This window comes from Narcine bancroftii, chromosome 4 (assembly GCF_036971445.1).
Source record: "Narcine bancroftii isolate sNarBan1 chromosome 4, sNarBan1.hap1, whole genome shotgun sequence".
Taxonomy (NCBI): domain Eukaryota; kingdom Metazoa; phylum Chordata; class Chondrichthyes; order Torpediniformes; family Narcinidae; genus Narcine; species Narcine bancroftii.
In genome coordinates this window covers 307,651,958-307,667,250 of record NC_091472.1, presented here as the reverse complement: position 1 = coordinate 307,667,250, position 15,293 = coordinate 307,651,958, and the positions used below count along the sequence as shown (strand labels likewise).

The 15,293-nt window shown below is 42.9% G+C and overlaps 1 protein-coding gene across 4 annotated transcripts in view; it reads left to right on the top strand.

Annotated features, from left to right (window-relative positions):
- The window catches only part of znf385b (zinc finger protein 385B), a 339,665-nt gene that overhangs the window by 292,658 nt on the left and 31,714 nt on the right, over positions 1-15,293 (top strand). For all 4 annotated transcript variants that reach the window (XM_069935860.1, XM_069935859.1, XM_069935861.1 and 1 more), the window contains one exon: positions 3,630-3,786. In XM_069935860.1, the coding sequence (XP_069791961.1) occupies positions 3,630-3,786 (157 nt within the window). The remainder of the gene's footprint in view (positions 1-3,629; positions 3,787-15,293) is intronic.

Genomic DNA, 15,293 nt, shown 5'->3' with positions numbered 1-15,293 from the left:
AACCCTTGTCTGGGTTTGTGAAATCATCATGGAAGAAAATATTCACTTTGCTGCCTCTCTGGAAAAGAGCACTGTCTTATTGTGTGGAACACAGATTCCAAAATCTCTATGCAAGAGAGAAAATCGTTCCTATGAAGAAACATTACTCTGAAAACAACTCTACAAAAGAAATGTGTGAGTTTTAAAGAGTCTGATGACTTGATGTTTCAACATCCTTCATTAATGCTCTTGACCAACAACTTAAGGAAATTTAATGTCTCACACGTACTCCATAATTGCTTTTCAAGCGCAGTAAAGATTTTGAATTTCAACACAAAAGCCTTCTGAGACAGAACTTTAAAATAATCTCTTCAGAATCAAGCTTAAACTGTGATCGTTTGGGTTTTAACGCGCGCGCGCACACACACACACACACACACACACACACACACACACACACACACACACACACACACACACACACACACACACATATGCATTTGTGGATAGTGGGGTTAAGTTTAGAGTTAAGTAGGATATGTTATGTTATTAATTAATAATTAAAAATTAATTACCATTGTCTGTGGTATATTCCCATTGTTGCTGGTATAGTTCGTGACAACTCTGGCTAGTTGGTTGGCACTGATATTCATTTCTCTACCAGTTACGCAGTCAGGGCCTGACACCTTCTTGAATGATGTTCTGACGTCACCCTCAGAGACAAATATCACAGACCCTTCAAGGATTCTACTAGGCACTGTTTGGTTGTTCTTTTCAAAGTGGGCATAGAAGGTGTTCAGCTCATCGGGTAATGAAGCATTGCAGCCATCTAGCGTGTTTGCCCTCACTTTGTCTGCTCTTATGGCCTGCACACCCTGCCATAACTAGCATGTGTCTGTCTCTAGCTTCCTCCAGAATTGCGTTTCCTTCAGAGATGGCCTTCCGCAGGTTGTGCCTGAACTTCTTGTAAAGGTCCTGCTCCTTGGCCTTAAACGCCCTTGTTCTCACCCTCAGCAGGTTGCAGATTCTCTGCTTTATCCAGGGCTTCTGGTCCATCCAGAACTTTCAAGTGATGCAGCACTTCACTTGTGTATCCGCAGAAGTTATCTACTGCATCCGATGCTCCCTTTGTGGCCTTCTCTACATCAGAGAGACTGGGCGCAGACTGGAAGGTCACTTCCACTCTGTCCGCATCAGTGGCAGGGATGTCCCAGTGGCTAACCACTTCAATTCTTCGCACCACTCCCCTGCTGACGTGGCCTCGTACTGTCCCACCAAGGCTACCCATAAATTGGAGGAGCAACACTCGATTTTCCATCTGTGTACTCACCAACCATATGGTATTAATATTGACTTCTCTGGTTTCTGCTAACCTACTCTCTGTTCACCTCCCTTCCCATTTCCATTTATCTTCTTTCCTCCAGCTCTCCCTCGCCGTGCACAGAGCCATCCCTCCTCCCCCTGCTTGCTGGTGTGCTCTCCCTCCCTTATCCAACTATTACCTCCTTCCTGTGGGTCTGTGCTCTCCCCCTGCTCCTCCCTTCCCCCATCACACTTTATTCAGATACCTGCCTCCTTTTTTTCATACTTTGAAGGGATCAAGCCCGAAACGTTGGCTAAGTAGCTTTACCTTTACTGTATAAAGGGCACTCTTTGACCTGCTGAGATTCTCCAGCATTGTGTTTTTACTTCAACCACAGTGTTTGGAGACTTCCGTACTTTACTTTATTATTTGTGTTTGCCTTAAAACTTTGGGATTCAGACAAATACCTTGTTTGCTGATTTTACCGAAGTATGGAGAGGTTTCCTGCTATATTTTTCTTTGTAAAAATATGAATGTAATAGCAGTTTGATTTGCCCCTTTGATCTGTCATTGAGTAAAGAGTACAATTTCAACAGGCTTTAAGAATGGGATGAAGATGACCTTACTGGATAAGTTTATCATTGGTAATTGGCACTGATTTATCACTTATAGTTTGTAGACTGCAGGCCTGTAATGGCACAATCAAGGAATTTTGCCGCTACACGGGCAGTCTAAAAAGAAATGTACAGGAATTTTGAGTCCATTCCTGCACCGCGATTTACCCTGCAGGGCCCCTACAACGTTTTGGAGGAAGCCTGCAGTGTAAATCATACAGGGAAAAATTCATTGACGGTCACCCACTGTACTGCACATCAATCTGCCGGGAGTTACTTGCAGTCTAAAGAGCGCATGGGCAGTAATTACGTTAATTTTTTTCTGCGATTTTTCCTGACGTTGCAGCCTAAAAACCATAAATCACGCTTCATCAAGGTACCGATACCGCTGTTATTGTCCTGTTGGAGTATTTTTTTAAATCAACTATTAATCGCACTTGTCAACAAATCGCTAATCAGAAAACTGTTGGCAGACAGAGTACATGTCAGGACAAGAAATTTCTGGTACACAAGTCAACCCAAATGGCTTATGTGAACCTCACTGAGGCCCTATTTATGTCGCTGAAAATACTGAGAGTCATGAAGATAAAGATCCTATGGCAAATGGTGAACAAAGCAGAAGATCTATTAATTTTTAATTTAAATGTGCAGATAGGCTGGTGGGTGATGGTAAAAATATTTGTATTTCACTTCATTTTTGCACAAGTCAAATTTACTATTTAATGATGTATAACAGTTTTCTCATTGATGAATAGCCAATATCCTACATTTACAAATTTTATGTGTTAAACTATTTGTGTTTCAACAGGTCTCATGTATATAGCTGGGGATTGATTGCAGTGAGACATTGACAGTAGGAGGTTACACTGATATTGCAGGCTGAGTTTGTTGCAAATATCAGCAGAAAGACTTACTGCTAAAAGACTAAGTAAGCCTTTCTCAAGTGCGATGAATTCTCCTCTGCTTTATTTGTCAAAATAGCATGTGTTCTACAATTATGAATGACCATTAAATGGTTTCTACAGTATTAACATGGAGGGCAGATTTGTTGTCATTTTATACTTGATTTTCAGTTTTTTCAGTGTTAAAGCAATGTGCTGGATTTCTAGATGAATGCTTTATCCTTTGAGATTACAATTAATAACGTTGTGGTACATGTATTTCATTAACTTTTTGAAATCATCTGGAAATAACTTTTGAGATAATCAATTGTGATCCTAATCTGCAGACATCCTTTCTCCGAGAAGCTATCTAACACAATCAAAGATACTTTGTTATGTGCTTCCCTTGTTTGTGTAATCTGTGTCCAATGTTTCCTGGCTTGTTTCAATTCCGCCAACACAGTGAGCTGTATCCAAGATAGTCATTTGGAATGATACCACCATGTGTTCTCGAAGCATCTTTGCATGTACCAGCCCAGTGTTTTCCACACTAAGTATATTTTTTACTGTAGCACCGCGCTTCACATAGTCACTCTCTATCATTGCGGCATGCTTCCTATAAGTTGCTTAGTTTGAGTAGAATAATGTTATTAACGAGTTGAGTTAATACATATCTTTCAATACAGGCACCTGTTCAGCAAATTAATTGCTGAAGGTATCACTGGCTATTTTCTCACAGGCCGATTGTGTTCGGTGCCTATGATTGAAAGTTCTTTTTTATTGTTGCCTGTAAAGTTAGTGTACGTATGATAAATGAGCCTGATTGCATGGTTCATTTGTTCTCCTTTGTAGAGCCAAGCCGAGGCACACTACAAAGGCAGTAAACATGCCAAGAAGCTCAAAGCACTGGAGGTCACGAAAAATAAGCAGAAAACTGCTTCCACCAAGGACATCACAAAGGCCATCCCCACCACCACTGCAATCCCTCCCAACAGCTCTGAGAAAACAGGTTAACCAAAACTTTTGTTCTCTTCATTTATGTACTTCCTTTTGTCGATGATATTTGTATCCACGATTGTGCTTATTTCTGCTTTTATTGCTACATGTTTTATTAATTCTGTTTGCTTGATCCTTGACTGGCTGATTAATTAGTTAAGAATGATGGAACAAATGGCATTTTGAATATGATCTCAATCAGTAATTTGTTCCATTGTGTCAAGTGGTTTGGCTGTACTTTTGTTCCATGAAATGGTAAATTATATTTTCGGCTCTATCCCAAATTCATTGCAGTTTCTCACACAATCCACTCCAATAGCTGCATGTTTTGCTTCATTTTCCAGTCACTCATGCTGGACAAACCAATCTGTTGGAATCAGAATTGAAGTCTATCAACATATCAGATTTTCAAATTGAACCAGGAGTTTTCGTAGTCTCTGTGGTACTGGTGTGGTTCATTCAACCAATTCGCTCGAGTTCAGAAGAATGAGAGGAGATCTCATATAGGATTATGAGATGCAGGAAGGTTTTTTGAGCTGGCCGGGGAAAGTAAAACGAGAGGACACAGTCTCAAGATTCAGGGGAGTTGATTTAGGACAGAGATGAGGAAAAATAGTTTTTTCCCAGAGAGTAGTGAATGTTTGGAATTCTCTATCCAGGGAAGTGGTTGAGGCTGCCTCATTAAACATATTTAAAATTCGGTTAGATCAATTTTGACATGATAGAGGAATTAGGGGATATGGGGAGAAGGCAGGTAGGTGGAGTTAGGTCATAAATGAGATCAGCCATGATCGTATTGAATGGCGGAGCAGGCTCGATGGGCCATTCTTGGCCTACTCCTGTTCCTACTTCCTATGTTCCTATAATTAAATATAAGTTTGCAAGGCCTTACAATGCCGTATATGATACGGCATTACAAGGTCTATAATAATTGAATACTGGCTGATGCTCCAGCTTAATTTGTTCAAAAAGGCTTTTATACGAATAAGTAACTCCAATTTTATTCAATATTATGTGACATCTTTACCATTTGTCTCCTGCACTGTAGTATGTGAAATAAAGCAAATTAAATCTTCCACAAATGCAAGCTTATTTCAGGTGTTTTGTCTCCACGTTCTCTGCATTCGAAGTCTGCAAATAATGGTATATATCAGTATTTAATTGATAATAGCATGTATTGATGAGTCAAAAAAGCCACAGAGCTTTTTTAACATTTCTCTAGACTTCTTCTACTGTTGGTAGTTGACAAGATTTTTCTTGCTCGAGTTCTGCTGTACGCTCTTCTCTGCCCAGGGCTATTTAGTCTCATTTCTCAGATCAGATGGTGAATAACTGAGTATTTCATGTGGTAATTCTTATTTATTATTAAAGAAATAGATTCTGCAAAGAATTTAGTGAAACCTTGAGTTTTTATCCTTGCAATAGCAAAATCCAAGTAATCTAATTAAATTATGCTTTCATTAAATAACAATTTCAAAGGTGTAAGTATTTATTTTGATTTCACAGATAATTCATTATCTTATCCAACGCAGTTTGCACTTCTCTCAGAAAAACTTTGATGCTGTCAAAAGTGTGCTTGATGACTAGAACTTGGATGTGGAATTTGGTTAAAATGAATTTTCAAGAGAATGGAGATTCAGAAAGTCTTAGAAACGTACAACGCTTCGAGCTTTTTGGCTGCTGAAGACACAGGCACTAGTCGCAGAATGATTAAGAAAGAGGATTTTCCAGTGGGCAGAATTGGAGGAATGTTGTACAGGAGATCACTGAATTATGGAGGATGAGAATTTTTGAACAATACAAATTATTACAGTGGGAGCAAGTGGATGAAACTGGATGCATCGAGACGGGGAGCAGAGTTTCTGATAATCATGGGTTATGAATGAATGAATGAGATCACAGAAAAGACTTTGATAGCCATATGTGGAGATATCAAAAGTAGTGAAAAGAATTTCATCAGGCAGATAAGCTGAGGTAGGTGTGGAATGAAGCAATTTTTTTAAAATGGTGAAATCTTGCCGAGAAAATTGACCCATTTGCGCTAGTTTTATTTGCACATCAAAGCTGTTTAGTGTATGATTTTTAAAAATGAGCACCTATTTGCATTAGCAATAGCAGTCAATGTGAAGCCAGCCCAGACAAGCTTTTGACCCCCAGCACGGCAAAGGTTCAACCAATGTCATTCCTTCAGCTATTGTCACATCTCAGTGACTTCATCGCTGTGCGCAAAGTCCATTTCCAGGCATGGTTTGGCCTTTTAGGTGCAACTTACCACTTTCGTTGTTCACCCACGGTTCAACTAGGAGTGGATCACCCTAATTTCCATCTTTGTTCGTGATTTGAAGGGACATCACTGACATCGAGACTCCTGGGCACCTTCAGAACTCATTGGAGGGTGCTCCATTCAAAGTCTTCAGAGTCTGCTGCCACTTGCAGTCCGTGCTCTTTCCTGCATTTAAGTGCTCACACATACTTATGCACTGGGGACCTCAGGAGTCACGCCAGTGGGAGCTGAAGGTATCAACCTGGTGATGAATGGCTAGAGACAAATGGAATATGGACCTTAGGCAGGAGATGTAGACATGTTCATTTCCAGAGTGCTTCGATCTCTTCGAATGTCACCTGTCTCAGCTCAATGTTTTCATGGCAGTCCTTAGACTCTGCAAGGGGTTCAGCGGCTGAAGGGCCCACACAGGCCGCTGGCTGCTGGCAGCTTGCGGTCAAAGAGGTCGCAGCAGGCTGCGGGATGCTGAAGACTGGCTTATGGGAGCCGTATCGGATTCGAGGGAAAGAAGGGCTCCCGAAGGGCCTCTGGATGCTGTAAGCTCCCTGATCATATCGGAGGGTTGGGTTTGGAGCTCAGATTACCAACAGGAGCCTGAGGTGCAGAGGCTGTGGGAATGCTGGATACAAATCCATGGATACTCAGTGTCACTGAATGGACTTTCTCTTGTTTCTCTTTCTCTTGTTATTGGGGGCACCAGGCAGTCCTCGTGGCAACTTTTATTCAACAATAAAAGGAACCTTGAGCAAGGCATTAAGTATAAGATGTCATATTTCTTTCTTCTTTGGCTTGGCTTCGCGGACGAAGATTTATGGAGGGGGTAAAAAGTCCACGTCAGCTGCAGGCTCGTTTGTGGCTGACAAGTCCGATGCGGGACAGGCAGACACGATTGCAGCGGTTGCAGGGGAAAATTGGTTGGTGGGGGTTGGGTGTTGGGTTTTTCCTCCTTTGCCTTTTGTCAGTGAGGTGTCATATTACAGTTGAATAAAATGTTGTTAGGCCACATTTCAGGTCAACACATTATAATAGGGTGTAATTGTGCTGCAGAGGGTGTGGAAAAGATTCACATTACCTGTATTGATGGGCTTCATTGGATGGGCTAGATCTGTTTTCCCTGGAGTGAGGGAGACTGAGGGGCGATAGGTAGAGGTAGGGTTGGCACCAAGGAGGGCATCTGCGGGCATTGCCCCCCAAGAGAGATGCTATGCTCCCCCATACAGTCACGGTCATCAATGACCAGACCCGCCCCCGCCCCGTCCGGCGTCACTGGCATCCGTCAAACATCACTAGCGCCCAGCTTGATGCACACTAGCGACTCTCCACCTGCTCCAGGCCACGGCACTGGTGTGCGTCAAGCGTCACTAGCGGCTAATATCGCTTGACGCCATAAAAGCCGCACTCTCGTCACCTACATTGGAGAGGGGCGGGTGATGGTAATACCACCTCCCACCGTCTGACTGAGTTTATCAGCGTTGCACCATGCTCCCCTCTAGCATTCACTCTGGCGCTGACGAACTAGAGGCTAAGGTAGACCTGAAGGATATCCTTTTCTGGAATGAGCTGCCAGAGGATGCGGTGGAGGCAGGGACAGTATTTGAGAAGCATCTTAACAGGTGCACGAATGAAAAGGGCATGGAGAGAATTTGATTTAATACAGACAAGCGAGGTCAATAGAGATAAGCATGATATTCAGCATGGACTTAGGGGGCCAAAGAACCTGTTTCTGTGCTGTATGCTCCCAGGGCACATCAGAGAAAAAGATGAGGAGTGGAATGAGAGGCAATCACAGCTATTTCTCTGGAGGAGAAATAGCTTAGCTTTGTCCAAATCAAATTGGTCATAATTTTGGTGGGTATCGGTTCAAGAGAACATGAGGTGTATTTTGAGGACAAAATAATCTTTGAAAAGGCATGGAGGGAAAAATATGTTAGAGAAAGATGCAAGGTCAGGGTGTATGCAAAGGGGAACCTTTGAGAAATTTTGGCCTGGAGGAGTTGGAAATGGAAAGTTTCTTTAAAAATTAATTAGTGTGTCTTATATGACAGGATTTGAGATGTTCCAAAGTTGCTTCCAGTAAAACCACAGAAATGCGGGAGGAACCCAGCCGGTCTCACAGCGTCCATTGGAGGTAAAGATATATTACTGAGGTTTCAGGCAAAGAACAGGAAGGTGTCAGAATAAAGACAAGGCTGACGGGGGGGAGGAGTCCAGGCCAACAAAAGTTTCAGCCAAGTGTGATCACAGTTAGTGTGCAGGAAACACAGCAGCTAATTTGAACATATCAAACTCCTGGATGTACAATTGTGATAATGACCAGATAATCTCTTTCAATATTTGTTCGGGATAAATATTGCGCAGTTTTCAGATTTATTGTCAGAGTATGTACGTGACAATGTATACAACCATGAGATTCTTTTTCCTGTGGGCCAGGTAGAATTTCTACTTCTCAGTAATTCAAAAAACTATACTCAAGAAAGTTATCTATACAAAAGAGAGAAATGTAAACAGAGAAAAAGTGAAAACAAAATTTGCAATCTAGAAAATAAATATTTAATAATAAATAATGTGCAAAATCAGGGTCCTTAAATGAGTCTCTGATTGAGTTTGTTGTGGAGGACTCTGATAGTGGAGGGGTTGCAACTGTTCCTGAACCTGGCAATACGAGTCTTGTGGCACCGATAACTCTTTCCTGATGGCAGCAGTGAGAACAGAGCATTTCCTGGATGGTGTGGATCCTTGATGATTGCTGCTGCTCTCCGACGGCACTGGTTCCATGGCGATTTTCTCAAGGGTGGGGAGAGTTTTGTGTGTGATGAACCAGGCTGTGTCCACTATATTTTGCAGGGCTTTCTGCTCCCATACCAGGCCGTGATGCAGCCAGTCAGCACACTTTCCATTGGACCTCTGCGGAAGTTTGCCAAGGTTTTTTTGATGTCATGCCAAACCTCTGCAAACTCCTGAAAAAGCTGATATGTTTTCGTCACAATGGATCCAGGAAAGATCCTCTGAGATAGTGACTCCCAGGAATTTAAACTTGCTCACCCTCTATCTATCTTTGATCCCACAATGATCATTAAATTGCACACCTCTGGTTAACCCTTTCTGAAGGGCACAATCGGCTCCTTGATTTTTGGTGATATTGAGTGTTAATTGTTAGTGCACCATTCAGACGAATTTTCAATCACGCTCCTGTATACTGACTCATCACCCCCTTTTACACAAACTACTACCGTAGTATCGTCAATAAAGCCACAAAGTCATAGGTGTAAAGTGAGTTGAGCGGGGGCTAATAATACAGCCCTGTGGCGCTCTGCTACTGATGGAGATTGTGGAGCTCTCCTTACTAATTCTCATTGATTGTGGATCCAATTAAGCAGTGGAGTATTGAGACCTAGTTTTTAGAGTTTGCTGATCACTTTTGAGGATATGATGGTATTGAAGGCAGAAGGGCATCCTGATGGGTCTAGGTTATTTTGGCCTGCCCCACTCACCGTCTGATAGCCAGTTCCATCCCGCAGCACTGCCTGAACCCCCGGCATTTCAGAAACTCCCTCCACCCAGGAAACCGCTCCCCAGTAAACAAGGCCTTTTACGTAGTTTACAGCGATATATTTAAATTATGAAAAACAGCCGGGAACAATCAAACACAAGGGCTTTTGGTAAATTATAATGATATATTTATCATGTTTAATTACATATAATGGAATATATAATTATTGGAATTTAAAATTACTAGTTTATTTTTGGAACGTGTATCATTATTAATTCTTGATTACTACATGTATAGAAAATTTTTAAATAAAATATTCAAAAACATTATTAAACATTTTTAAAAACCTAAATATTGTATCCAAAAATATTGTTTTCCTCTCCCCACAGATGCAGACTGACCAAAGACCCTTGTGTTTGATTGTTCCCGGCTGTTTTTAATAATTTAAATATATCGCTATAAGCTACGAAAAGCCCTTGCTTGCCCGGGGAGTGGTTTCCTGGGGGTAGGGAGTTTCTGAGATGCAGGGGGTTGAGGCATTGCAGTGAGTGGGCCGGGGAGCCGGGCCAAAATGACCAGTGCTAAACGGTGGGCACCAAAACGTCAGAAGGGATACAAAAGTCATTTTCCTTTGCCAAAATGTCCAGCACCAAAATGCGAGCGTCAAAATATCTGATTCCGCTTACTGATATTTGTGTCTTTGCTGTCCAGGGATTCTAGGGCTTTGTGCTGATCCAATGAGGTAGCATCTGGCAAATTGTAACAGGTCATGTCATCATTTAGACAGGAGGTGAATTGCTTCAACACCAGCCTCTCAAAACGTTTCATCACTGTGGATGTGAGTGCCACTGGTCAGTAGTTATTTAGGCAGATTACCACACTCTTCTTGGGCGCTGGTACGGTTGAAGTCTGTTTGAAACAGGTGGGCACCATGCCTTGATGGAATGAGATGTTGAAGATGTCTGTGAATACATTGGCAAGTTGGTCAGCACATGTTCTCAGCTGGGTACTCCGTCTGTCCAGATGCTTTCCTTGGATTCACTCCTCCTGAAAGCAGCCTGCACCTCTTCCTCAGATACTGTCAGTAGAGGATCATCGGAGATGTGAGGGTGCACAGTGGCTCTTCTTTCTGGTTGTCAAATCGGCATAAAAGGCATTGAGTTCATCTGTCAGTGAAGCTTTGCAGTCTCTGACTGCACCGGATTTGGTTTTGTAGCAGGTTATGTTATTTAGGCCCTGCTAGGGCCGTCAGGTATCCTTTGCTTTGGAATCTCTTGTTTGCTGGGAGATGGCTTTTTGTAGGTTGTTCCTTGTCTTTATGTAGCTTTCTGGATCTCTGGACTTAAATGCCTGTGATCTGGCTCTCAGCCGGTTCCAGATTCTACTGCTCATCCAGGGTTTCTGGTTGGGGAAACCCCTGAGCAACTTGATGGTTATCCACAGATGTTTGCTAAAGACTGAAATGATCCTAGTGAAATCATTCCGATCTTCAGCTGAGATCGTGAACACCACCCAATCCACTAACTCAAGGTAGTCCTATAACCGTTCTTCAGTCTCCTGTGAACACCTTCTTGCTGTCCTAATTTCTGGAGCCTATCCTTTTAGGCTCTGTCAGTATAAAGACAGAGGGAGCACAGCCAAGTGATCTGTATTTTCTTTCTCAATATTTTTATTAAGTTTTCAATAATAAGAAACAAGTAAACAGTAAGGACGTAAAAAGGAATATACAGGTGAGATAATTATATGTAAAAAAAACTATTATATATAAACAAAGTTCTTTAACACAGAGACTAAAAGAAAGTCAAAAAAGTATATTACGCACTTAAATATAAAATGGCTCATTGAAAACGACCAAAAAAAAGGTATTGTAGCATTCGCACTGCGCGAGCGTGGAGAAGAACAACACGCTCACCAAAGCCTTGGAAAACAAGACTAATTTATTGCTCTGGCCGTCGCACTTATATGGGCCCCAAGCGCCGGCATCAGGGCCCCGTGTCACTGGAGCACCGGCCTGGGATTGGCTGGCATTCCCACCAAAGTTCCCCACCATGCGCGAGGTCGCCTGGTACGATGGCCAGTGTCACCCCCAGGTCCACGTGGTCACCGTCTTTGTCGGTCATTTTGTGGCCTGGTCCATGTCTCCGTGCGCGAGCCACTACAATATTACTATTCTTCAAAATCTACCCCTTCCCTTCCAAAGTTGTTGGTATTTGCATATAATTTACTATCATATAGAGAGGGCTGAAATCACAAAACAATATCTAATAATCTTATAAGTTATGAAAATATTTGATAAAAGGACCCTATAAATTAAAAAAAATTCAAACCCATTACAATGGTAAATTTTTCCAAAGACCTCACCAAAGCCTTCGATACCGTGAGCAGGAAAGGGCTTTGGCAAATACTAGAGCGCATCGGATGCCCCCCAAAGTTCCTCAACATGGTTATCCAACTGCACGAAAACCAACAAGGTCGGGTCAAATACAGCAATGAGCTCTCTGAACCCTTCTCCATTAACAATGGCGTGAAGCAAGGCTGTGTTCTCGCACCAACCCTCTTTTCAATCTTCTTCAGCATGATGCTGAACCAAGCCATGAAAGACCTCAACAATGAAGACGCTGTTTAAATCCGGTACTGCACGGATGGCAGTCTCTTCAATCTGAGGCGCCTGCAAGCTCACACCAAGACACAAGAGAAACTTGTCCGTGAACTACTCTTTGCAGATGATGTCGCTTTAGTTGCCCATTCAGAGCCAGCTCTTCAGCGCTTGACGTCCTGTTTTGCGGAAACTGCCGAAGTCAGCCTGAAGAAAATGGAGGTCTTCCATCAGCCAGCTCCCCACCATGACTACCAGCCCCCCCACATCTCCATCGGGCACACAAAACTCAAAACGGTCAACCAGTTTACCTATCTCGGCTGCACCATTTCATCAGATGCAAGGATCGACAATGAGATAGACAACAGACTCGCCAAGGCAAATAGCGCCTTTGGAAGACTACACAAAAGAGTCTGGAAAAACAACCAACTGAAAAACCTCACAAAGATAAGCGTATACAGAGCCGTTGTCATACCCACACCCCTGTTCGGCTCTGAATCATGGGTCCTCTACCGGCAGCCCCTACGGCTCCTAGAACGCTTCCACCAGCTTTGTCTCCGCTCCATCCTCAACGTTCATTGGAGCGACCATCTCCAACATCGAAGTACTTGAGATGGCAGAGGCCGACAGCATCGAGTCCACGCTGCTGAAGATCCAGCTGCGCTGGGTGGGTCACGTCTCCAGAATGGAGGACCATCGCCTTCCCAAGATCGTGTTATATGGCGAGCTCTCTACTGGCCACCGTGACAGAGGTGCACCAAAGAAGAGGTACAAGGACTGCCTAAAGAAATCTCTTGGTGCCTGCCCCATTGACCACCGCCAGTGGGCTGATATTGCCTCAAACCGTGCATCTTGGTGCCTCACAGTTCGGCGGGCAGCAACCTCCTTTGAAGAAGACCGCAGAGCCCACCTCACTGACAAAAGACAAAGGAGGATAAACTCAACACCCAACCCCAACCAACCAATTTTCCCCTGCAACCGCTGCAACCGTGTCTGCCTGTCCCGCATCGGACTTGTCAGCCACAATCGAGCCTGCAGCTGACGTGGACATTTACCCCCTCCATAAATCTTCGTCCGCAAAGCCAAGCCAAAAAAGAAGAAAACATGCCATCATAAGGGATAGTCATTGAGTCTGAGTAGGAGGGACAGTACCTTTCCATTACATCATTACTGAATGTCTAGCAATAAGGGAAGCAAAGGAGATGAAATGGGGTTGAGAGACTGTTAAATTCAAGTCAGGGGCATAATTTTAAATGTTGAAACAGTAAGTGCAAAGCAAGGTCGAGTGAGGGCTGAGGAAGTGACTGCTGGAAGGAAGAGAAAAAGTTGATATGTTTAGAGTTGGAGGAGATTGTAATTAAAGTGAGAGGTAGAGTTAATATATTTGAGCACCCCAGTGTTGAGCTTGAAAAACACCTTTTTAGAATGCCGTCCTGGGAGAAAACCTTGAATTCATCTTCTTTTGACTTAATTTTCACATGGAGTGGATCATAGAATCTTTCCATTCACTGCCTGTTCCACAGACTTCAGTGCTCCTTGAGGGAATCTTGAGTGTCCTTTCTGGACCTTTTCCTGCCAATCCCCAGCGTCCTGAACCCTGAAGCCACAGTTCACCCTCCCTTCAAGGACTTGATATGAGAAGGCAGATCTGATCTTTCTGAAATCCCAAATCTGATGCCCTTTCCCCCTCTCCGTGATGCTAATGCAGCCAAAATGTAGAGAGGGAGCAGTGAGTTCATTTCATTGTTGACTTCCACTGGTATACCTTGTGATCAGCTTCTTAGATACATTGAATTTCTCAGCCAATCTACCTGCCCTTACTCCTATATTTCTGTCCCAAAGAATTCAAACCTGTCTGTTAAGAAATATGTTTCTATTTTTCCTACCAGTGCACTGAATTGCATCTTTCATAATTTTTAAAATGACTATTTATTATTTGCCTTGATGATTGACTGCCTTGCCCTCAGTGCGTGTCATACACTACAACCACACAGTTACAGTGATGGAGAGAATAAATAACTTGACTGGTGAATGTGGTGCCAGTCAGTCAACCTGGTGTCTTTGCTCTGGATGGCTTTGAGCTGAGTGAATGTTGTAAAAGCTGCACACTCATCCAGACACATAGAGTGCAATCCGCTCCACTTGTGACTTGCAGATGATGAAAGGGCTTTGGGATGTCTTTGGAACTACTCATAGACACAGAATTTACGGGATTGATCAGCTGATTTTTGATCAGTGATGATCCCGGTAAGTTGATCATGAAAGTCCATACATTGGTGATGCAATTGAATGTTAAGGTTAGGTGGTTAGACTGCCCCTTAAAGGTAATAATTGTATGGTACTTGTAGTGCAAATTACGGCCACTTAATTAACCCTTGCCTAAGTATTGTCCAGGTGCTGACTGAATTGCGTATGTGTTCTGTTTTATTTGCTCGAGTTTATTGAACATCATCGAATCATCCCAATTTTGAGGCTACAGTGAAAGGACGGTCACTAAAGATGGAGTAGGGATTGTGCAGTGATGCACTGGAACTAGGATAATTGACCTTCCTCATCCACAACCATTATCCATTTTTGCAAGATGTGACTCCAGTGACTGGAGTATTTTCCATCAATGCCCATTGACATCAGTTTTACCAGGGTTCAAGGTTCCACTGAGTGTCATGAACAGAAAATACACAAAAATCTTTTCACTGCTTGCTCGGTAAAGGCACACACATTGTCCTCAGAAATATGTATTTGGAACAAGGCTGAGATGAGATCTGCAGCTAAGACCCCAATCTCAAGCATAGGATCTATTGAGCAGATTAGCAGAGAGTTTATGCCACTTGTTGGTAATTTTGGCCAATAACTTACAGCAGTTTGGTTATGATTGAGAGTTGGGCAATTATTCACTGGATGGGATTTGTCTGGCTGGCCAAATTACCTGAGCAATTTTCCACCTTGTTGATTAGCTGCCAATGCTGCAATTGTACTGAAATAACCTACTGTAGGAGCAGGCCACGTCAAGTTTATTGTCATCTGATTGCACAAGTACAAACTGATGAAGCAGCGTTCTCCGATCCTCGGTGAAAAACACGTAGACACACAACCAGACATAACGCACATACAGACAACCAATACATATTCAGGGCAAGTATTCATATCAAC